General features: G+C 47.0%; 4 protein-coding genes across 6 annotated transcripts; all 4 read left to right on the top strand.

Annotated features, from left to right (window-relative positions):
- Positions 1-2223: 2223 nt before the first annotated feature.
- Positions 2224-2853, top strand: LOC120648201. The gene has a single exon (XM_039924938.1). The coding sequence runs from the start codon at positions 2224-2226 to the stop codon at positions 2851-2853; it is 630 nt and encodes a 209-aa protein (XP_039780872.1).
- Positions 2854-4044: 1191 nt separating this feature from the next.
- LOC120646725 (anaphase-promoting complex subunit 6-like) lies at positions 4045-12550 on the top strand. 3 transcript variants are annotated; one of them, XR_005664551.1, is made up of 16 exons: positions 4045-4477; positions 5271-5405; positions 5501-5574; positions 5698-5737; positions 6371-6416; positions 6631-6710; positions 6811-6986; positions 7074-7199; positions 7490-7564; positions 8023-8148; positions 8533-8602; positions 9239-9321; positions 9896-10009; positions 10143-10233; positions 10420-10519; positions 11902-11938. XR_005664551.1 is itself a non-coding variant. In XM_039923164.1 (16 exons), exons 1-16 carry the CDS (start codon positions 4094-4096, stop codon positions 12256-12258), a joined length of 1764 nt encoding a protein of 587 aa, XP_039779098.1. In that variant the 5' UTR covers positions 4045-4093; the 3' UTR covers positions 12259-12550. The 3 variants fall into 3 exon arrangements, 1 of the variants encoding a protein (XP_039779098.1); XM_039923164.1 differs by lacking the exon at positions 10143-10233 and adding an exon at positions 12160-12550 and having other exon boundaries at positions 11902-11937; XR_005664550.1 differs by having other exon boundaries at positions 10143-10519.
- A 609-nt stretch (positions 12551-13159) lies between these two features.
- Positions 13160-18400, top strand: LOC120646724 (transmembrane 9 superfamily member 3-like). Its single transcript, XM_039923162.1, has 7 exons — positions 13160-13512; positions 13976-14016; positions 14114-14699; positions 15864-16001; positions 16113-16269; positions 16354-16838; positions 17755-18400. The coding sequence occupies exons 1-7, from the start codon at positions 13358-13360 to the stop codon at positions 17972-17974; spliced, it is 1782 nt and encodes a 593-aa protein (XP_039779096.1). The 5' UTR covers positions 13160-13357; the 3' UTR covers positions 17975-18400.
- An 896-nt stretch (positions 18401-19296) lies between these two features.
- Positions 19297-20823, top strand: LOC120646726 (deoxymugineic acid synthase 1-like). The gene is made up of 3 exons (XM_039923165.1): positions 19297-19797; positions 19919-20342; positions 20429-20823. The coding sequence occupies exons 1-3, from the start codon at positions 19502-19504 to the stop codon at positions 20651-20653; spliced, it is 945 nt and encodes a 314-aa protein (XP_039779099.1). The 5' UTR covers positions 19297-19501; the 3' UTR covers positions 20654-20823.
- The last annotated feature ends 190 nt before the right edge of the window (positions 20824-21013 follow it).

Here is a 21013-nt window from a genome sequence, read left to right as displayed (position 1 = left end):
GGTGTTCAAGCACAAACTCCACCCTGACGGCTCCCTTGAGAGATACAAGGCACGATGGGTGGTGCGGGGGTTTTCTCAGCGCGCCGGCGTCGACTTCGGGGAAACCTTCACTCCGGTGGTCAAGCCGGCCACCATCCGCACCGTGCTGACTCTGGCGGCGTCGCGCGGCTGGCCGACTCGCCAACTGGATGTGTCCAACGCTTTCCTCCACGGTCACTTGCAGGAACACGTCTACTCCCAGCAACTGGTGGGCTTCGTCGACCCAGAGCAACCCAACGCCGTGTGCCTCCTGGACCGCTCGCTCTACGGGCTCAAACAAGCCCCACGCGCGTGGTTTCAGCGGTTCGCGACGTTCATCGCCAAGCTCGGCTTCGTCTCTGCCCGCTCCGACGCCTCCCTGTTCGTTTTACGGCAAGGCAATGAGCTCGCATATCTTCTCCTCTACGTCGACGACATGGTGCTCACCGGCTCCTCCACGGTGCTACTGGAGCGCATCATCGGCCGGCTTCGTGCCGAATTCACCGTCCGTGACATGGGACCTCTCCGCTACTTCCTCGGCATCAGCGTCACGCGCACCGCCCATGGATTCGCCCTCTCGCAGCAGCAGTACGCCGAGGACATCCTCGAGCATGCTGGGATGGCCAATTGCAAGCCGATCTCGACGCCAGTGGATGTCAAAGGCAAGCTCCCCGCTGCGGAGGGTGAACCGGTCAACGATCCATCCTCCTACCGGAGTCTCGCCGGCGCGTTGCAGTACTTAACTGTTACGCGTCCGGACCTCGCCTACGCCGTGCAACAGATATGCTTACACATGCATGATCCACGCGCGGGTCACTTGGCGTTCCTGAAGCGTGTTCTTCGGTACGTCCGCGGCACCACCGGCCTCGGCCTCCATCTCCGTGCCTCGCCGCATCTCGACATCTCCGCCTACTCCGACGCCGACTGGGCCGGGTGCCCGGACACGCGACGGTCTACCTCCGGCTACTGCGTCTACCTCAGCGACTCCTTGGTGTCGTGGTCGTCGAAGAGGCAGCCGACGGTCTCGCGCTCCAGCGCGGAAGCGGAGTACCGTGCCGTGGCGAATGCGACGGCCGAGTGCATCTGGCTGCGGCAGCTGCTCGGCGAGCTTCACTGCACCGTCGACAAGGTGTCCGTGGCCTACTGCGACAACATCTCGGCAGTGTACATGTCCGCGAACCCGGTCCATCACAAGCGCACGAAGCACATAGAGCTCGACATTCATTTTGTTCGAGAGAAGGTCGCGCTCGGTGAGCTCCGTGTCCTTCATGTTCCGACCACGCAACAGTTCGCGGATGTGATGACGAAGGGACTTCCTACGGCAACGTTCGAAGACTTTCGATCCAGTCTATGTGTCGCGGCGACTACACATGCGACTGGGGGTTGTTGACCGAGTTCCTCACGTTCTCGCCTCCTCCTTCGTTTGCGCTTGGCCGGCGGCTCCGCCAAACGGCCTCGCCACGCATGCACGCGCGCATCTCGCGCACGGCACGCACGACGCGCAGCTCCCGCACGGGTCTCGCTCCACGTAGCTCGCTCGCCCGGTGTGCTCGCTGCACAACCGCATGCACAGGCGCTGCCTGTTGTAACCTATATATTGTGACTTGAGATCAATACAGCATATTGTCTTGGCTCTCACTCTTTCAGCCATGGTGTCCTCGACGTCACCGACCAATCAGAACGCGCTGAAACGTTAACACGGCATGCTCCGATCACCCACTAGCCAGGAGATGATTTTGGTGCCCAGTTCACTGATATCATTGGCTGACTCGTGCAGTTGTGCTTCAGCTGTGTCCTCGACGTCACCGACCAATCAGAACGCGCTGAACGTTAACACGGCATGCTCCGATCACCCACTAGCCAGACTTTTGCTTCCTTGTCCTTTTGCATTTCGCTGACTGCTGAATATCCGTGATGACTGGCGAGAGGCAAGTAGAGTAGCATCACTCCAGATTTGTGGAGTTCAGGATGCTCCCACATTCAGGAGCCAGTTTGCTTCTAAAGTAAGAATTGAATTGGTTGTTAATTGCAAATTGACTGCAGGCATTCATCCTTCCCGGAAAAGTCCAAGAGCAAGCCTTTATATCTGCCTGCACTGCAGTGGCCCAGTCAAATCCACCCTGCCAATCTGCCACTACACACCAAACTCGCTCGCAGTCTCGGCACAACTGGCACAAGCACGCATCGTTTCTCCCACTGACCCAGATGCCTCTCCCGGCAGCTTCCATCCTCAATGCCTTCCTCCTCCTCAGCCTCCTCGCCGGCGCCGCGGCCTCCGCCGCCGCGCCCGCCCCGGCTGGCGACGGCGAGGTGAACACCACAATGCTCGGCAATGCCGCGGCGACGTCGCCGCGCGACGACACGGAGATATACATCTGCTACCTCTGCACGGGGCGCAACCCGCTGCTGATCAGGTACTGCCCCATCTACTGGGACGAGTGCCACCTCGTCTGCTACGCCGACGCGTCCGCCACCACCGCCACCGCCATTCCCGCGGCGGCCGCGCAGCCGTCTTTGGGGTCGGCCGACGCCAGCGAGGTGGGCGGCGAGGAGTGCTACGTCATGAAGCTGTACAAGAACGGCAACTACACCATCGTCAACATCCTGAGCTGCGCCCAGATCGCGAGGTGCCTCCTCTCCTGCGGCGGTGGCGACGTCTCCGACCAGAAGGCCCTGGGCGCCTCGACCGCGGTGCCGGCGACGACGGCGGCGATCCAGGGGAGCTTTCCGCCCCCTCGCGTCGCCGATTTCCAGCGGTGTGGCACGCAGGTTAATGCTCGGCCGGCTCCACCGAGCGGCGCCGTCCCGGCGGGTGGTGCGCGGCGACGGCGCTAGCTCTGCTCGCGTGGATGGACGCGGGCCGTGCGTGTGCGATCTGCGATGCGATGACCGCACGCGCGAGTGCGCGTCAGGTACTAGCGTTTTGCGCCGTAAATGACTTTGGACATTTCTGGGAAGACATGATACTAGGAATGCAAGAGATTACATGCAGTGTATGGAGAATTTGCTTTGCTGACGCTATGATTAAAATTGATGATTCTTAATGACGTTAGAGGAGGATTAATAATATGTTTTCGGGCGAAATTCCTGCGATCGAAATCCATTCTAGGGTCTTTGTATTATTTTGCTCAGTCTTCGAAAATCATGGGCAGCACTGTGGAATAAAGTAAAGTATATATATCAGTAGTATTTACTATTTAGCAAAATCCAAGAAAAAAAACGTTTGTACCAGAAATGAAGTCAAAGTATATGCCACAGCTCACAGGCTCCAAACTGCGAATGATACGCAACCATATGGATTTGGCCCGGCCAACCGACGACACTCGAAGGCCTGAGCAAATACCCCAGTGGGCCCTAACTCCGGCCCAACATTCTTTTTGAAAGGAACTCCGGCCCAACTGATCTACTAGATCCCGAGACGAAGAAGGCAGCATGACGTCACAGCCTCACAGTCACAGGCGACCCACACTAACCTGGGCATTTCTCGGGTCGGGTCGGGTTCGGGTCGGGCCGAAAAAAACCCGGTAGAAAAACTCATGGCCCGAGCCCGCCCGTGGCCCGGCGAAAATTCTAAAATGTTGGCCCGAGCCCGCCCGCAGCCCGACCCGACGGCCCGCGGGCCGACCCGCTGACCCGACGGTCACCCACATGATCCCAGATTCTGCACAAAGAAAACAAGGGTGGTTAGTACTTAGTAGCAAATAATGGAAACAACAAAAGCCAACAAATTTATTGTAAGTGAATTTACCTTCATCCATCTTCTCACGGAACCAATCTTGTAGACACATCAAAGCTTCAACAGTTTTGAAACCAAGCGAACTGCGGGGTGTCTTTTTGACCGAGCCGTCGGGCCGGCCCGCGGGTTTAATTTTCAGCCCGCACCCGACCCGAATTTTTCACCGGGTTGAAATCATGGCCCGGACCCGCCCGCCGTGTTCCTCGGGCCGGGTCGGGTCGGGTTTTTTTCGGGCGGGTCGGTCCGGGTTCTTCGGGTCGGGCGGCCCATGCCCAGGTCTAAGTCCCACACACAACGAATTGCGGGTTCGACCTGTTTTTCCATTGAACCCTAGTTCGAATGCGGGACACAAATTTCGGTTTCCCTCGCGTGCCGCCCCCTTCCTCCTCCCCCGCAGCAGCAGCAGCAGCCGCATCCCAGCCGAGCCCCAAGCGCAGGAGAGTAGGGGAGGCCGCCGAGGAGCCGCCGCCGCCGCCGGAGATGAGGGAGGAGGCGCTGGAGCGGCTGCGCGGGGTGGTGCGGGACAGCATCGGGAAGCACCTGTATGCGTCGGCCATCTTCCTCGCCGACAAGGTGGCCGCCTCCACGGGGGACCCCGCCGACGTGTACATGCTCGCACAGGCGCTCTTCCTCGGCCGCCACTTCCGTCGCGCGCTCCACCTCCTCAACAATTCCCGCCTGCTCCGCGACCTTCGGTTCCGATTCCTCGCCGCCAAGTGCCTCGTAAGGCTGCTCAGCTCTTCCCCCGCCGTTTTCCTTTCGTCGAGGGCGCCCGCGTGCGTGTCGGTGAGAGGGCCGCGTTTTGCTCCTCGCTGTTTGAGTCGCCGGGCGGCCCGCGTCTTCCATTCTTCACCAGCAGGTCTCGACATTTCGTCAGGCGTTTTTGGGTAGTACTTTGGCCGAACACGTTGCGGACATTTGCACCTGAATGGTAAAACAGTACACTTTGCTTGATTCGATTTCGAGGGACGCTTTTTAGTGTGATTCGGCATTTGTTAAGATACACTGTGCCCCTCATGCTTGCAATCTCGTTTTGGGCCTGTAGCAGAAAGCTTTGAAATGGCCACAAGTGCCTTGATTTGTGCCTGTCAGCAAGTGAATTGATTGCGTGTTTTTGCATTTTTACTTGATCAGTCTTCCTGCTGTATTGTAGTTAGAACAATGTCAGAATTTATTAAGAGGCAAAATGATCAAAATTGCTGCATGGAATGAGCATTATGTTTCTGATCTATTTCTCCTAATCTTGGAAAATGAAGCTGCTAGTAGAGCAACTGGACCTATAAGATTGTCTGACATGCATGTAAATATTTTTTTGTCATCTATGGCTATAAAGATGAAGGCTTCGATTTTCCACTTTTATGAATTAAAATTTTGGGAAACTGAAAACGAAGAACAAGAAGAAACAAAAAGGAAAAGGAAGCCAAGATTTCAAAAGTTAAACTAAACATGAAGAACTTGGCGAGATCTTTGTGCTTTTGCTACAGCTACAACTTAATACTTTTATTTCTTTGTTTAGGAGGAGTTGAAAGAGTGGCATCAATGTTTGTTGATGCTTGGGGATGCAAAAGTGGATGAACATGGAAAGGTCCTCGATCAGGATGATGGCAGTGACATTTATTTTGATAAGGATGCTGAAGATCATGAAATCAATGTATGATGATGCTCCCTTCCTCACTTGACACCCTCTCCCTCCTTCTCTTGTTAATATGATGATTGCTTATTACTATTATAATACTTGCTTGCCAGATCAAATCAGCTATATGTTTCTTACGTGGCAAGGCTTATGAAGCACTGGACAACCGTGATCTTGCTCGCCAATGGTACCTTTGTTTTTTTAGTTAAAGCTGATTGCATATTTCAAAATAGCATTATCATCAGTATTATAATGAATAATTTGTTATGCAATTCTGCTAAAAATATATTTTCTTTCCCTTTGGTCTCAGGTACAAGGCTGCCATTAAAGCTGATCCTCTATGTTACGAGGTGTGAAGAACAGTGACTTTTAATATTACTATCCTTGTTATCAGAAAAGATCATGCACTATTAATTGCAAATATTGTGGTCAAGAGTGGTATAAGGTAGAACTGTAGTGCTGTTACTCGTAGGTCAAATGAACAATGCATCAAACCCTGTCATTGTTGTTTGCATCAAGTTTGCAAAATATAAATATGCTCATAGCATTGTAAAATAATGTCTTCAGTTGGAAGTGGAATTAGGCAGCACCTAGGCGCTAGGTGGAGAAGCACCACCTTGCATAGCACGTATGCGTTTTTCTTTCTAAAGTGGTTTGGGAATTGATCTATGCATGAAAGTGGGATAATTTAGAAATGGAGAAAGATGAACAATAGTAATGGAACTCATGGTTGCAAAAGAATGTCAAAATCTTTGTTGTATACCTTTCCTCCATTTAATATGGCATTACTCTAGCAGCCTGCGAAAAGTATAACTGACCAACTAAGCGTAGCTTGACCCACTGCTATAATTATATAATGCTATGTGGTATTCCAGTTTTGAACATTGACAATTTCAATTTTTGTTGACAGTGTCACTGGTTGATATAATGCTATGTGCTATTCCAGTTTTGCGGGGTCCTAAGTGATATTCCTTTTTTTTCAGGCTCTCGAATGTCTTGTTGATAACTATATGTTGACCTGCGAGGAAGGTAATATTATATCTTGAATGAATGTTAAAGTTAAAATATGCATTCCAATCATCTTTTAAGCATATATAACTTATAATCTACTACCAGCTATATATGATTGACAAATCTGACCATACGTCTGAAATGCATCCGAGGAGGATAATTATCTTAAGTTATATTTTCTTGATTTGGCTATCAAATATCAGCTCTAAGATGGTGCAATGATATATTTCAGAGTCTGAGTTATTGTCCTCCCTGCAATTCAGAGAGGAAGACGGGTGGCTATCAGCATTTTACTCATGTTTGATTATGAAGGTACTTGACCTAGTAACTCCTAAACCCTACACATGCAAAGAGACAATGGATGTAAATTGTATATGCTTCCTTTGCTGATGGTTTCTCTCCTGCCTTTTAGCATGAAAAAGAATATGTAGTTGAAGCAAAATTCAAGGAACTTGAACGAGAATCTTGCAGTATTTCGTCCTCGATTTCCGGTGAAACACTGAAAAATAACACTGATGTTATGGCTTGCAAAGCTGAATACTATCACCAGAGTGGGGAGTACCAAAAATGTTGGCAATTGACATCTTCGTAAGTCGGGAGCATTCATTATTCTGTTTCATTTTTTGTTTCCTCGCAAATGTTGGTCATACATCCATATGTTGCGATTTGTCTCAGGTTACTTGAAAGGGACCCTTTCCATTTAAAGGGCACGTTAGTTCATTTGGCAGCTGCAATGGAGCTTGGTCATTCCAATGATCTTTATCTTTTGGCGTGCAACTTAGTGAAGGATTATCCTCAAAAGTAAGTATGGATATCAATAATTCTTTGATCAATTTATTCATTCTTTTGTTCTCCATGACCCAATATGATTGATATTCTGACTTTAATTTTCGACAAAAGATGAGGGTATTCCTCTGAAAGAACGATAGATATTCTGTTGCTGTAAAAAAGTATTACCGCTAGATATCCTGATTCAGTGATTCCTCACTTCATTTGCGTAGCATGAACAGGGAGGAAACTTTTATCCTTGATGGTTTGCAGTGAATCAAGTTCATTGCATAATTCTAATTACCATTCTGTTTCATCTGCAGGGCTATTTCATGGTTTGCTGTTGGTTGCTATTACTATTGCATTAAGAAATATGATCAAGCTCGGAGATACTTCGGGTAATCATCTTGCCTGTCATTAATTTCAGAAGTCAGCACATTTCCATTTTCATTGTTGCTTCATTATTCTGCCAGTTTTTATCATAAAACAAAATCACCTTTTTAGTGTGGAAACTCCGGCATCAGCACTACTTGCTCTGTCATCGTGGATATTTACAATTATTATTACGTTGTCTTGATTGTGTCAAAACGAAAAAACTTGTACCACTACCTTTGTTTAAGACCACACATAAAAATGAAAGACAGGCAGGTACAGACAGAAAAATCTATGATTTGGGAAAGTACAGTGTAATCTTGCTTTTAGAGTAATGGTGCCGTTTGTCGTTTTTCATGCTATAATATGGTGAAGAGGAAAGTTATTTAAAGCCATGGTGCAGTCTTTGGCATCCACCGGGAGGATTCTAATTAGTAAAGCTTGTTTGGTACTATGGTTTAATGTGCACTATGTTTCCCTTCAGCAAAGCTACAGGGTTAGATGGGACATTTCCTCCTGCCTGGATTGGTACTGGCATTGCTTATGCTGCTCAAGAGGAGGGCGACCAAGCAATGGCTGCTTTTCGGACTGCAGCTCGGTTATTTCCTGGGTGAGTAATCCATTTCCTTTATTTTTCTTGAAGATCCAAAATGATTGTTGATGTCAACTTACTCTTCATAGTTTTGGCTAGAAAAAAGTTGTCTTCCTTCATCTACTGATTTTTGACACATCTTTCTTCATTGGAATTGTGTTTGAACTTTGTTCTACTATATCTTTTTCGCGTTTTTAGCAATTTTATTTCGAAGATACCTGTGGCTGTTCTTTTCTGAAACTGTGATTAGGTCTTATCATTCTAGCTATTTCACAGTGAACATTTTGGGATCGATGCCTACTCTCTATTTTGGGGTATAAGATTCTTTCATATATTCTGTTGTGGCATAATCGGACCTGCTCTCAAGCTTTCATCTAACTACTTCTGATAATACCTCTTCAGATGTCATCTGCCAACTTTATATATGGGCATGCAATATGTGCGGATGCACAATTTCAAACTTGCTGAGCAGGTAATATTAATTGACAACAGCTTTTTTATTCTGATTTTCATATGAGGAAGTTTATTCTGATAGGGAAACTATAGGTTCTAGGCCAAAAATAAGTTTGAAAATGCCATCAGTTGTTGGTCAAATGCGTCTTGCAAATGAGCAGTCTTGGCAATTGCAAGAGAAACCACCATGTTCAATGTCCTTTTGGCAATTGCTGATCTCCCAGGGGCGTACTATGTACCTCATAATGGGAACCAGGCTAACTTGCATCCTGTGGTCACCTCACCTAGTATTGATCGTTGGTAGACCTCCAAACTTGAGAATGTTTAGAATAGGTTGCAGAAGATGCTTACATTTTAAAATACAAACCAGCTCTATTTCAGCTCTTCTGAACTGTGTCTTGAGCTTTACTTCTGATCCAAATGAGCCACGTTTTAACTGGATCTCATGCTGTTTTACTATCAGCAGTGCTTTAGTTCGCTTCCGCTCAATCAAGCTTTGCTTGTTAATCGATCCATTGTTTAAATATACTTCCGTCTTCTGATTGTAGCAACCATTGAGTACTACTGTTAACCAGATAACTAAGCTTGTTTCATTACAGAAAAGCTATCTTTTTCTTCAATTCTTGATAGGAATTATTTTGTATTCTGTGATCAGTTCTTCACGCAAGCAAAATCCATCTGCCCATCTGATCCACTTATATACAATGAGTTGGGGGTTGTAGCTTATAATATGAAAGAGTAAGAAATTTCTATGTTCTACTTCTGGTTCTAGATGCTCTGCTTTCTTGAAAATCATCATTTTTAGCTTTACTAGTTCTTTTGTTGACAATAGCAGTGCCATTTTACATATTCCTTGAAGCAAAAAAGTTGGATGTTCCATATAGATCTTTGGAAAGTGGAAACCATGAAATATGCTAACAAGAAAATAGTTGAATAAATTAATGAGTGCCCATGATTAAACATGTATGGTCCTATAAAAGCAGAGTATTTGTTAAGTCAGAGCAAATTTGCTTTCTGCATTTGTCGTCACTATAGTTTGATTAGGCATTTCATAACATGCACTTGATTAGTATACAATTTGGTTTTCCTTATATGCGCCACTAATTCTCATTTACTTTTTCATTCAGCACTGAATTCCTTATGACATTCCATCTAATTATATGTCATAATTTGTTGAATAGAATATCAATTCCATCAATATGCTAGATTTGTTTCAATTTGTTGAAAAAAATACAATTCCATCTAAATCCGTATTAATGTGATTTTTCTTTGCTCTGCAAGGACTTGATAGACTTGTTTGTTTAATATTTAGGTATCGAAAGGCAGTTCAGTTGTTTGAGTTAACACTGGACCACACTTCATCCTCTCTGAATGAAATGTGGGAACCAACATTGGTGAATCTTGGACATGCACTTCGGAAACTCAAGTAACTGATAAATTTTGACATATTGCTATGAGTTTTTGTGAAGTTCTTGTTTTCTTTGAGCCTTTTTATGTCAATTTCATTTAATGCATAGAAATGGCAAATAAGGTTGTTGAATTGAATTAAGTTACAACAGTTATGCAGGTACATGATTGCTTTGCTTGCTCATTCTTTTATATAAATCACAAATCATCACACTTTCTAGGTCACCTCGTCCAATTGAATATGTAGGATTCTTCATATCTTGACAGTCAATGTAAATATTTCAGTCATATTATAACTTTACTATATGTATGTACGTCAGTTTTTGTGCTTTCTCAATTTTCGCTTGAGCATTTCTTGTCCCCGTTTTCTTTTATTGTTAGCTATTGTTAAACTGTCATCCATGGTTTAACATTGTATTGTTTGAACAGGGAATATCAGACAGCAGTATCATATTACGAGAAGGCACTCACTTTTCCAACCAAAAGCTTGAGCGCATTTGCTGGTCTTGCTTATACTTACCATCTTATGGTATTTTTCTGATCCTCTTCAGTTTATTGTTCTCTACAATGTTTTTTCTGCTATGATGCTTTCCTGGCATGTTTCAATTATCTATATATTAGTTTGTTTCTATTTCTCGATATCTATTTCTATATATTAGTATTAGTTAGTAGTACTATTCTATTAGTTAGCGATCCTGGCTCTGTGAGTTCTTTCTTCCGTGATGAACTGTGTGGTATGCTGGAAGTTGCAGTGCGAGAAATATCACTTAGCTTCTGGATTAATTTTAGGTACATTGATTGGGCCTATGCATACACGGTTTTAACTGGGTGGTGTGCTTTACTAAACCAACCGGTCCAACCCACAGCTGAATGTTTTAACTGGGTGGGTTGGAACATGGGTCGGGTGGCAGTCGTCTGCAGTGGTTTGGTTTGTGTTGGTTCTATGGTTTAGATGGCGTGGAACTGTTGCCACCACTATCTACTGCTGCAGTGCTGCCTCCACTGAAGGCGGACTGCCACAATGCCATGCTAGCTCCTGCAATCATCTCCAGCAAATCCGCTTGTACTCTGATCGAATTCCACACAAACTCAAGAAGGGAACAAGGAGCGGACACGTGGGGTCATTTTCGTCTCTGCCTCGTAAAAATCTCTTGCAAGGAGCGTACCACGTTCCTCAACCCCACCAATCTGGGAACTTTGTGACTATCGTGCGAAGTGGCTGCCACACTGCAGGGTTTTTATTGGAAGCACATTGCAGGTGTTCTTTGTTTCTCCATTTCCTTAAGGCTCTCAGTCCTTTCACCGTCATCACTGACGAGCATCCAGAGCCTTCTGTCGTTCTAGTATCTATGTTGCTGTCGAAAGATCGAAACTGCTTCAGACAAAACCTGCTTCCAATGATGCAGTTTTTAGTCTGGAAACCAGCGAACCCGTTCAACCACTGATCTCGTCTAGAATCTGGTTTGGTTTGCGGTTTGAGCTGATTTCAAACCAACACGTGAACAGGGTTACCATTGATATTCAGCAAGGCTAAGTGCCTAAGTCCTAAGCTCATAACCACATGCACCTCAATGCTTCAGTTATGATTGCAATTATTATAAACTTGGTGCTACCATTGAATTCTTTGGATGTATAGTTAAGTAGTGATGCAATTGTTTATAGATTCTCTTAAAAATAAGAACCACATAATAATAGGTTACTGGCTTGGTGCAAGCTTGCTGATTGCAGTGGCAGCTTGTTGGAAATTAAGTTCCTGTGACAATTAGACAGAAGAAAGTTATAACTTGCAAATTTACAGAAAGTAGAAATAAGTTTTTATTATGTACTAGGTTGACTGGTCAAGACAAAGTAATGATGTTATATATCCAGAATTAATCTGAATTTTGTGCATGCCTTCTTTTCTTAATGCAGGATAATTTTGAAGCTGCCATAAATTATTACCACAAGGTATGTCCTTTTTAGCATGTATAATTTACCAATTCTAATTATGCAAATTCATACTTCTGGTTATGCAACAATAGTACTATTTAATGCGAGATATATCTTTCCTGGAATTTCGTATGTTGTAACCTAATAAGACTTGTTGGGTAATGGGGACCAGCTCCTTTTTGTCAGTTGTGTCCTTAGCAGTAGTTTTCTCATGTGTGTTTTTTGTTTTTTCTGACCCAGGCTCTGTGGTTGAAACCAGACGACCAGTTTTGCACAGACATGCTAACATATGCTCTCGAGTCCAGCTGCCACAGCACTGCTCGTAGAAGCCTAGTTTAGGTTTATTTATTTTTTGAAGAAAGTTGCAGGAGCACTGCATTGTCATTTAAGAGAGGAGAGAGAATAGTTTAGGTTTAGACGGTACTTGCAAATTGGAGCAGGTGCTGTCATATGGTTAGGGTATTGCTCTGCTTACAGACTTAGTAACCTTATATGTAAAGCTGTTGTTGTACAATCTGTCAAGTTCACTCCAGTCACTTTAGATTGGTTGTAATGACAAGTTTTTACCTTGTACTTATGTATATACAACCAATTCATTCATGATGAACAGTATTTATTTATTTTACCCTTAGCGTTTCGATTCTGTTTTGGGATTATTAAGCATTGAGCTTGTATTGGTATTGCCTAGGCTAGCATTTGTTTGGAGTGTCGTGGAGTCAAAGGTCAAGACATCACTATGGGCTTGGTTCTATTATTCTTTGACTGAACTAGGGTTAAAATGGAAGTGGTCTGGCTGAAGACGACGGGTAGAACTCGGCTCAGTACTTTGTTTGGCATGCTTCTGAATTTTCGGAGCTTGTTCTACCTGGTGCCATGCTCGCGACCACGCGCTAATAGCAAGTCATTGGTCGCTGGAGGGCAACGACCTTAGCTCAACTCTCGAAGTACATTAACTCTCGTGGATCTGCGACTTCCAGCCAGTATACAGTTGAATAAGATACAGTGATTTACGAAAATCATAGATGCTAGTGTATATATTTTCCAGCTGTAATTGCACTGACATATGTGTTTTTTTTAAGGAGACTCCGGTAGCACCATTTCACAGGATCTGAGACAGGAAAAAGGGGCGCGCAGAAACTTGAGTTGGACTCAACCGGCCGCTGGGATGGGATGGTGTCAAACCGACCGACGCACCAAAATGTGGGTTAGCTCTCGGACCAATACACTCCGTCGCCACCTTCCACCACCCAACCTGACAACGCCATCCCAGGCCGGCCCCCAGATCTCCCCCTCCCCATCTCTCTCTCTCTCTATTAAGCAGCAAGCAAAGCGCCACTCGCAATCCCGCAGGCCTCAGATCTCTCCGCCCCGTCTCCCTCCTCCCACCCCCCAAACCCTCGCCCCGCCCTCCCCTCGTCAACGCCGCCCGACGAGAGCGATGGCGGCCTCGCCGGCCGCGGCCGCGGCGCTCCTTGCCCTCCTCGCCCTCGCGGCGGCCGGCGGCGTGGCGGCCGACGGCTCCGACCACCGCTACAAGGCCGGCGAGCCCGTCCCGCTCTACGCCAACAAGGTCGGCCCCTTCCACAACCCCAGGTGAGGCCTCGCCCCTCAGATCCCCTGTCTGGATTGTTCGTGGGCGCTGGGCGCTGGGCGCTGGGGAGGGATCAGAGTCGTCGGATTTGTCCGATGCGCGGACTCACTCTACCTGCCCGATCTCGTGGAGCAATGTGTTCGGGCGGGGGTTGCGTCGGTTTGGTCAACGCCGACAGGTTTTCCGAGATCTAGGAGGGAAAACCGGCAACTGTAATAACAATCGGGTGGAACCGCAATTGATTCTACTTAGGACCTTCTCGTAGGGTTTAATTTGGTTCATAGTATTGGGCTTGTATAGGTTTTACCGCCAATTATCTGTTCTACTGATAGGCTACTGGGAATATATTTTCTTGAACTGTGAATCTGTTACTGTTTGGAGTTGGATCTGTATGTAGACGGAACCAAAATTTTTATACAGGCTGGCTATACAGTCATTCTCACGCTGTGTTCCTTCTCCTTGCAGTGAGACGTATCGGTACTTCGACCTGCCTTTCTGCTCTCCTGGTCAGTTTGTGTTAATTTCAAGTCTTCCGATCAGTATCAAGCTAACAGCGATTAATTTCTCAAATTGGAGGTTGCTAATAGATTATATCCTCTGCAGAGAAAGTGAAAGATAAGAGCGAGGCCCTTGGTGAGGTCCTCAATGGGGATCGCTTGGTCGATGCACCTTACAAGCTTGATTTCCGTGTGGACCTCGAATCCAAGCCGGTTTGCTCAAAGAAGCTCACAACGGAGGATGTGGCCAAGTTCCGGAATGCAGTAGCTAAGGACTACTACTTCCAGATGTACTATGATGATCTCCCACTATGGGGTTTCATTGGTAAAGTTGAGAAGGGAGGCAAGGCCGACCCAAGCGAGTGGAAGTACTACCTATACAGGCACATCATCTTTGATATCCTCTACAACAACGACCGGGTCATCGAGATCAATGTGCACACTGATCAGAGTGCATTGGTTGACCTGACGGAGGATAAGGAGACCAATGTAGAATTCCTTTACTCGGTCAAGTGGAAGGAGACACCTACACCATTTGCGAAGAGGATGGAGAAGTATTCCAGCTCCTCCAACTTGCCACACCACCTGGAGGTTCATTGGTTCTCGATTATAAACTCTTGTGTTACAGTCCTCCTCCTCACAGGGTTCCTTGCAACGATCCTCATGCGAGTACTGAAGAATGATTTTGTCAAGTAAGAACCTCCCATTTTCATTTGTCTTTGAATATGAGTAATTGCATTCTTGCATATTACCATTTCTATCACAAACACGCTAGAAAATTTTCCATTTCCTTTGCATTGGCATAAATAGAAAGAAACACTTGTCACATGGTTTGTTTTCTCTTGATGAAAATCAGGTACGTGGGGTTAGCATTTTGGTGATTTGTTTTTAATTACTACAGTATTTTTGCATCTCTTAAGGCACTGTTTGTTTCATGGGACTTTTGCATAAGTCCCAACAAACAGGTGGGGCTTTTTTGGGACTAGTCTCTTAGAGGCTAAAGAAAAAAAGACTCAAGAGGAGCTTTTTGGGACTTATCCCACCCTACCCCTGCGGGCCCCACCCCCACAACACACCCGTGACCCCCTCCCCTACCAGGCGCGCACATGTGCATGGCAGCATGCATGCATGCAGATGCATGCAGGGGTAGTAGGGTAATTTCTTTACCTCATTTAATGAATTTTAGTCCCTTTAGTCCATAGAACCAAACAGGTAGGGACTAAAAGTTTTAGCCCATAGACTTTTTTTAGCCAAGGGACTTTTAGAAACCAAACAGGGTCTAATATTGGATGCAGTGTATAATTACTAATTAGTATCTTTCGGTGGAACTGATTCCATATTAGTTGAGCATTTTCTACAAATTTTATCTCCTACCTACCAAATGCAGCATTGTTTTAATTTGCAATACTCATCGGTCTTTTTTGAATGATGTCCTGTAGTTTTGAATCATGTCAATGCGTGGTGCTTTGAAACAATTGATGGGAGTGATGTCCTGTAGTGGTGAATCATGTCAATGCGTGATTCTTTGAAACAATTGATGGCTCATCAGGAAAACCTATCGCCTCATGGACCTATTTAGACCTTGTGGCCCGTTTAAATCATTTTTTTTGGGGATAGTGCATGACAAGTTAGGATATGTCCACATGTGACCTGGAGGTCCTAGGTTTGAACCAGTCTCCCTTGCAAAGTTAAGCAAGTGTAAGGTTTTCTAGAAATTCCCTTCTCCAGACCTCACCTTGTGTGCGAGCTTTCAGCATTGTGTGCACCCTTTTTAGTGCATGACATGTCTTAGCACGATAGAATTCAGTCGCATATTCCTCCATATATTATTTGAAATTGTACATTTTCACTTGAAGGTATGCCCATGATGAGGAAGCAGCTGATGACCAAGAAGAGTCTGGATGGAAGTATATCCATGGTGATGTCTTCAGGTTCCCCAAGAATAAGTCGCTATTTTCCGCTGCTCTTGGCACAGGAACTCAACTATTTGCCCTGTAAGTGCCTGCAGCTAATTTTTTTTTGTTTATAATATTTGCAGAGCTGAAATTGTTTCTCCAGTTAATATTTTTGACATGCAACAAACTTTTTTTGTGGCACCTCTGCAGCACAACCTTTATATTCCTGCTTGCTCTTGTTGGAGTATTCTACCCTTACAACCGCGGTGCATTGTTTACTGCATTGGTTGTCATCTATGCACTGACTTCAGGAATCGCTGGATATGTTGCTACCTCTTTCTACTGTCAGCTGGAGGGGACAAACTGGGTTTGTACTGCCTTGACTGTATGAACCAAATTCAAATACACTTCTGTTACAGTAGTAATTTTGCCATTATATGGATCTTTTCAGGTGAGGAATCTGCTGTTGACAGGATGCCTCTTCTGTGGACCTCTCTTCCTGACATTCTGCTTCTTGAACACAGTTGCTATTGCTTATAGTGCAACAGCAGCATTGCCATTTGGCACTATTTGTGTCATTGTGCTCATCTGGACCTTGGTGACATTTCCTTTGCTCGTTTTGGGAGGTATTGCTGGTAAAAACAGCAAAAGTGAATTCCAAGCTCCTTGCCGTACCACAAAATACCCCAGGGAAATTCCTCCACTTCCCTGGTACCGGAAAACAATTCCGCAGATGGCTATGGCTGGATTTTTGCCTTTCAGTGCCATATACATTGAGCTGTACTACATCTTTGCCAGTGTTTGGGGCCACAGGATTTACACAATCTACAGCATTCTCTTTATTGTCTTTATCATCCTCCTTATTGTCACTGCTTTCATCACCGTTGCACTGACGTACTTCCAGCTTGCTGCCGAAGATCATGAGTGGTGGTGGAGGTACACATTTATTTTCCTGTTTAATTGCTTTTTTGAATAAATTCTTATGCTTACATTTTCTTTTAGAAAATAACTTGATAAGGATAAAAGGTGAATTGAGTAGCAACCATCCCATACTAGTTTCTACACTACTAGCCTACTATCTTTTCTACATTTTGCTGAGCACCTGTTGGGGCAGGGAATTCAAGCTTTATTAGGGAAGATTAGAGATAACAATGGCAGACTGAGCAAGAGGCCTGTCCTCCTTGAGGGACTCTTAACTCAATTTCTGCATACCTGATTCCTAAGCTGCTACGGCTTATATTCTGCCGAGCCTAACAAACCAACTAACAAACTTTTCTGAAAATAATGCCTGCTGCTAACTAACTAAATCTTCTAGCCCTAGACATTGTTGCGTGGCCTCCTCTGATAGGTCTGGCCGACAAAAGAGTCCATAACAGCACCTATAAGCACGACGTTCTATGCTATTATGTTTCTTACTAGTGCTCCGCATCTATAAAAATGAAAATTCCTGTTCTGATAAGTAGCTTTTATATTTTATGGTATGCCATCTTCTTTTGTTGGTTCAACTGTTCATCTCAAACCAGTTAGCTTCCTGACCTAGCTTTTTCTCTATTTATGAAATCTGTTGCTGTAGCAATTTAGCAAAAGTCTCTTGGTAGTCAAGTTTTAGTGTAGGGCTACCAACTACAGCATAGAGTTATATCATATATGTTTTCTAAACAAGGGTTAGTTGCTGAGATCCATTGTAGACATTCAAGCGAGCAACAATTTAAGTACCTTAGCTGTTTGCAATATGTAGAATGATTGCTCAGATAAGAGCACTTTTACCTCGTTCTTTTTTCCCGTTCAGGGACTACAGTTGAATACCGTACTGATCTTTTTTTTTGGGATTTTTCTGCCTTTAATAATACAGGTCGTTCCTATGTGGAGGATCAACTGGTTTCTTTGTCTATGGCTACTGCCTGTACTACTACTATGCACGATCAGATATGTCTGGTTTCATGCAGACATCTTTCTTCTTTGGCTACATGGCCTGCATCTGCTATGCATTCTTCTTGATGCTTGGGATGGTTGGCTTCCGCGCTGCCTTGTTCTTTGTCCGCCACATATACAAATCCATCAAGTGCGAATGAGATGCTTGTTGAAGATGAAGAGCAGCAGAGTTGTACCTGTTTTTGGTGCCACTGAGAAGTCCAAATATAGAAAAGGTTAGCTCTCGCGTGCAACAGGAGCAGCTAGAGATTGCCGTGTTTCAGATTAGGCCATTATTTATAGGAACAGGTGAGAACCTATAAATTTGTTATGTTTATGCGACTGCTGTGATAAAAAATCGTCTTTCCCTTCGTCCTATGTATTATCCCCCTAGTGACGTCAGACAGTAACTTTGTTGGAACCATGACATGCCTGAATATCTGTGGAAGACCCATGTTGTGTTCTGTCATATTCTCTAAAACATAATAACAGATGTGTAGAGACTATGCCTCTGGAGGGGGCAAGTCCATTTATACGTGTATCCATTGCTTCATTGTGAACTGTTGAAATGGCAGTCATGTTTGGTACTCATGAGCTTTCTGTATTTTCAAAATTTATCAGCTTTCACAGGATTGTGGAAGCCATCAAACTGTCTTGACTCATGTTGACCGCTGCTTCCTTGGCCACGGTCCGGTTTTCCGCTCAATTGCTCCTGTTTCGATTAATTTTTTCCACAATCAAACTGTCTTGACTTGCCAGGATCAACATGCTCTGCTAGTTGCCCACACGTCGCAGTTGCAGCTGCCAAAGTGGCAGGAGTGCGGCTAGCATGAAGGCGATAGGCTCACGATGTGGTGGATGGATACAGCTCATGATCATCTTTGTATGGGTCCCAGTACTACTTTTCTCGCTGAATGCTACAGGTCCAGAATTGAGACTTCCCGATAAACACCAGCATGATGTTGCAGCTGCAAACTTGCAATGCAACCCTGGCGGAGCTCATGCCTTTCGCGTCGGAGCCTGAAACCCACATAATATAGCAAAATCCAAGCTCCCTGTCGGTCATGGATGTCCCCTTGTCCGGAGGTGGCGAGTGCATGCCTACACGGTGACGCAGCGCGGGGCCGCGGGGGCGGACGGCATGAACCTGCCCGGTCTCTATCTCGCGCGGCACAGTACAACACAACAAAGCCGCGCAGGATGGCATGACCTGGGCCTCCCCCCTCACACCTTGGTGGTGAAACGCCACAGCCTCAAGCGTAAAACCCACACGTTACAGCCCCCGTAAACGCGAAGGAATCCAAGCGAGAGAAAAAAAACAAGCCACGTCACTGAAGTACTCCACCCTCCAGCAGCGCTCCTCACGTTCTCCGCCGACGTGGACGCCTTCTGCACCGAGAATGCCAGGTCGGGTCCGTAAGAACACTCCTTAAACGTAAAAAAAAAGTAACTTTCTGAACTTTTTAAGAACTGCTCTTCTGTGCCAACTACACTGCACGCAGGCATTGCATGAGGGCGGCCGAGCGAGGCGCCAGCTCCAACGAGGCATGGACGTGTATATATACGCCGTGCCCGGCATGTACTGGGACACCAACAAAGCAGCCAAGTGGTGTCGACACTCTCAGACACGCACGCGGCACGCCTAGCGCAGAGAGGCCGGATTGAGTTGTGTGCTGGGGAAGGGGACCATGAGCGCCGCCACCGAGCGAGCCCCGTGCGGCCTGCCGCGGATCGGCCTGGGAACGGCGGTGCAGGGGCCCCTGCCGGACCCCGTCCGCCGCGCGGTGCTCCGCGCCATGCAGCTCGGCTACCGCCACTTCGACACGGCGGCGCACTACGCCACCGAGGGGCCCATCGGGGAGGCCGCCGCCGAGGCCGTGCACACGGGGGTCGTCTCCCGCGGCGAGCTCTTCGTCACCTCCAAGGTCTGGTGCGCCGACGCCCACCCCGACAGGGTGCTCCCGGCCCTCCGCCGGACGCTCAGGTGCCGTGCGCTCCGCTCACTTGCCTGTTTGTTGCCTCTCGATCTCCTCCCTGTCTCGGCTGGGCCTTCAACGACTTGGCGTTTGAGTTTAACTGCCACGCTTGCCTACCCGTGTGTGCAGCAATCTCCAGATGGAGTACGTGGACCTGTACATGGTCCACTGGCCGGTGACCATGAAGGCCGGGCGGTTCACGGCGCCCTTCACGGCCGAGGACTTCGAGCCCTTCGACATGCGCGGCGTGTGGGAGGCCATGGAGGAGTGCCACCGCCTGGGCCTCGCCAGGGCCATCGGCGTCTGCAACTTCTCCTGCAGGAAGCTGGAGGCGCTGCTCTCCTTCGCCACCGTGCCGCCCGCGGTCAACCAGGTCGAGATCAACCCGGTGTGGCAGCAGAGGAAGCTGAGGGAGTTCTGCAACGGGAAGGGCATCCAGCTGTGCGCCTACTCGCCGCTGGGCGCCAAGGGTACGCACTGGGGCAGCGACTCGGTGATGGACTCCGGCGTCCTGCACGAGATCGCCAGGGCCAAGGGCAAGACCGTCGCCCAGGCACGCACGCTCCGCTGACGCCATGGTCGATCTCGCCTCCAGCCTCCAGCTACTGATGATGAAGGGTTTGATGATCTTGTTGTCAGGTGTGCCTGCGGTGGGTGTACGAGCAGGGCGACTGCCTGATCGTGAAGAGCTTCGACGAGGCCCGGATGAGGGAGAACCTGGACATCGTGGGCTGGGAGCTGACGGAGAAGGAGAGGCAGCGGATCAGCAAGATCCCCCAGCGGAAGATCAACCAGGGCCGCCGCTACATCACCGAGCACGGGCAGTACAAGTCCCTCGAGGAGCTCTGGGACGGCGAGATATAGACAAAGCCTCCGCCGCCGCCGCCCTGCACATGGATCGCTGCTGATCGGCGAGCTGCCAAAAAGATGCTGCGTGCTTAAATTTCCAGTGTGTCAAATTAAATAATAAGGAGGATTTTCCAGTGAGTAACCAAACGCAATAAACGTGTAGATGCTGTTGGATTGCTGGATCATGATTCAATTTTTTTTTGATGGCATCCAAATGATTGGATGATCCGGGTCCCGTTCACGACCAAAGCGAGCTAGTGTATGTGTCACAGAATTACAAGAGCGATAAGCATGGACAATCGACGTCGAACTAAACATAGTTGCCAGCATGAACTTAGCCTCCCTGAAGAGCACACCTCCCGGCGCCAAATCATA

This window comes from Panicum virgatum, chromosome 9K, assembly GCF_016808335.1.
Source record: "Panicum virgatum strain AP13 chromosome 9K, P.virgatum_v5, whole genome shotgun sequence".
Lineage (NCBI taxonomy): Eukaryota > Viridiplantae > Streptophyta > Magnoliopsida > Poales > Poaceae > Panicum > Panicum virgatum.
This window is presented reverse-complemented; position numbering and strand designations above follow the sequence as displayed.

What these genes read in the sequence shown, in the direction of transcription:
- LOC120648201 (XM_039924938.1), top strand. Translation starts at nt 2,224, where the DNA reads ATGCCTCTCCCGGCAGCTTCCATCCTCAATGCCTTCCTCCTCCTCAGC.
- LOC120646725 (XM_039923164.1), top strand. Translation starts at nt 4,094, where the DNA reads ATGCGGGACACAAATTTCGGTTTCCCTCGCGTGCCGCCCCCTTCCTCC. An exon ending in CTGATCCTCTATGTTACGAG is followed by an intron (nt 5,738 to 6,370) that starts GTGTGAAGAACA and finishes CTTTTTTTTCAG; the next exon opens with GCTCTCGAATGTCTTGTTGA. An exon ending in CTTATACTTACCATCTTATG is followed by an intron (nt 10,520 to 11,901) that starts GTATTTTTCTGA and finishes TTCTTAATGCAG; the next exon opens with GATAATTTTGAAGCTGCCAT.
- LOC120646724 (XM_039923162.1), top strand. Translation starts at nt 13,358, where the DNA reads ATGGCGGCCTCGCCGGCCGCGGCCGCGGCGCTCCTTGCCCTCCTCGCC. An exon ending in CTGAAGAATGATTTTGTCAA is followed by an intron (nt 14,700 to 15,863) that starts GTAAGAACCTCC and finishes TTTCACTTGAAG; the next exon opens with GTATGCCCATGATGAGGAAG. An exon ending in GGAACTCAACTATTTGCCCT is followed by an intron (nt 16,002 to 16,112) that starts GTAAGTGCCTGC and finishes GCACCTCTGCAG; the next exon opens with CACAACCTTTATATTCCTGC.
- LOC120646726 (XM_039923165.1), top strand. Translation starts at nt 19,502, where the DNA reads ATGAGCGCCGCCACCGAGCGAGCCCCGTGCGGCCTGCCGCGGATCGGC. An exon ending in GCCCTCCGCCGGACGCTCAG is followed by an intron (nt 19,798 to 19,918) that starts GTGCCGTGCGCT and finishes CCGTGTGTGCAG; the next exon opens with CAATCTCCAGATGGAGTACG. An exon ending in AGGGCAAGACCGTCGCCCAG is followed by an intron (nt 20,343 to 20,428) that starts GCACGCACGCTC and finishes TCTTGTTGTCAG; the next exon opens with GTGTGCCTGCGGTGGGTGTA.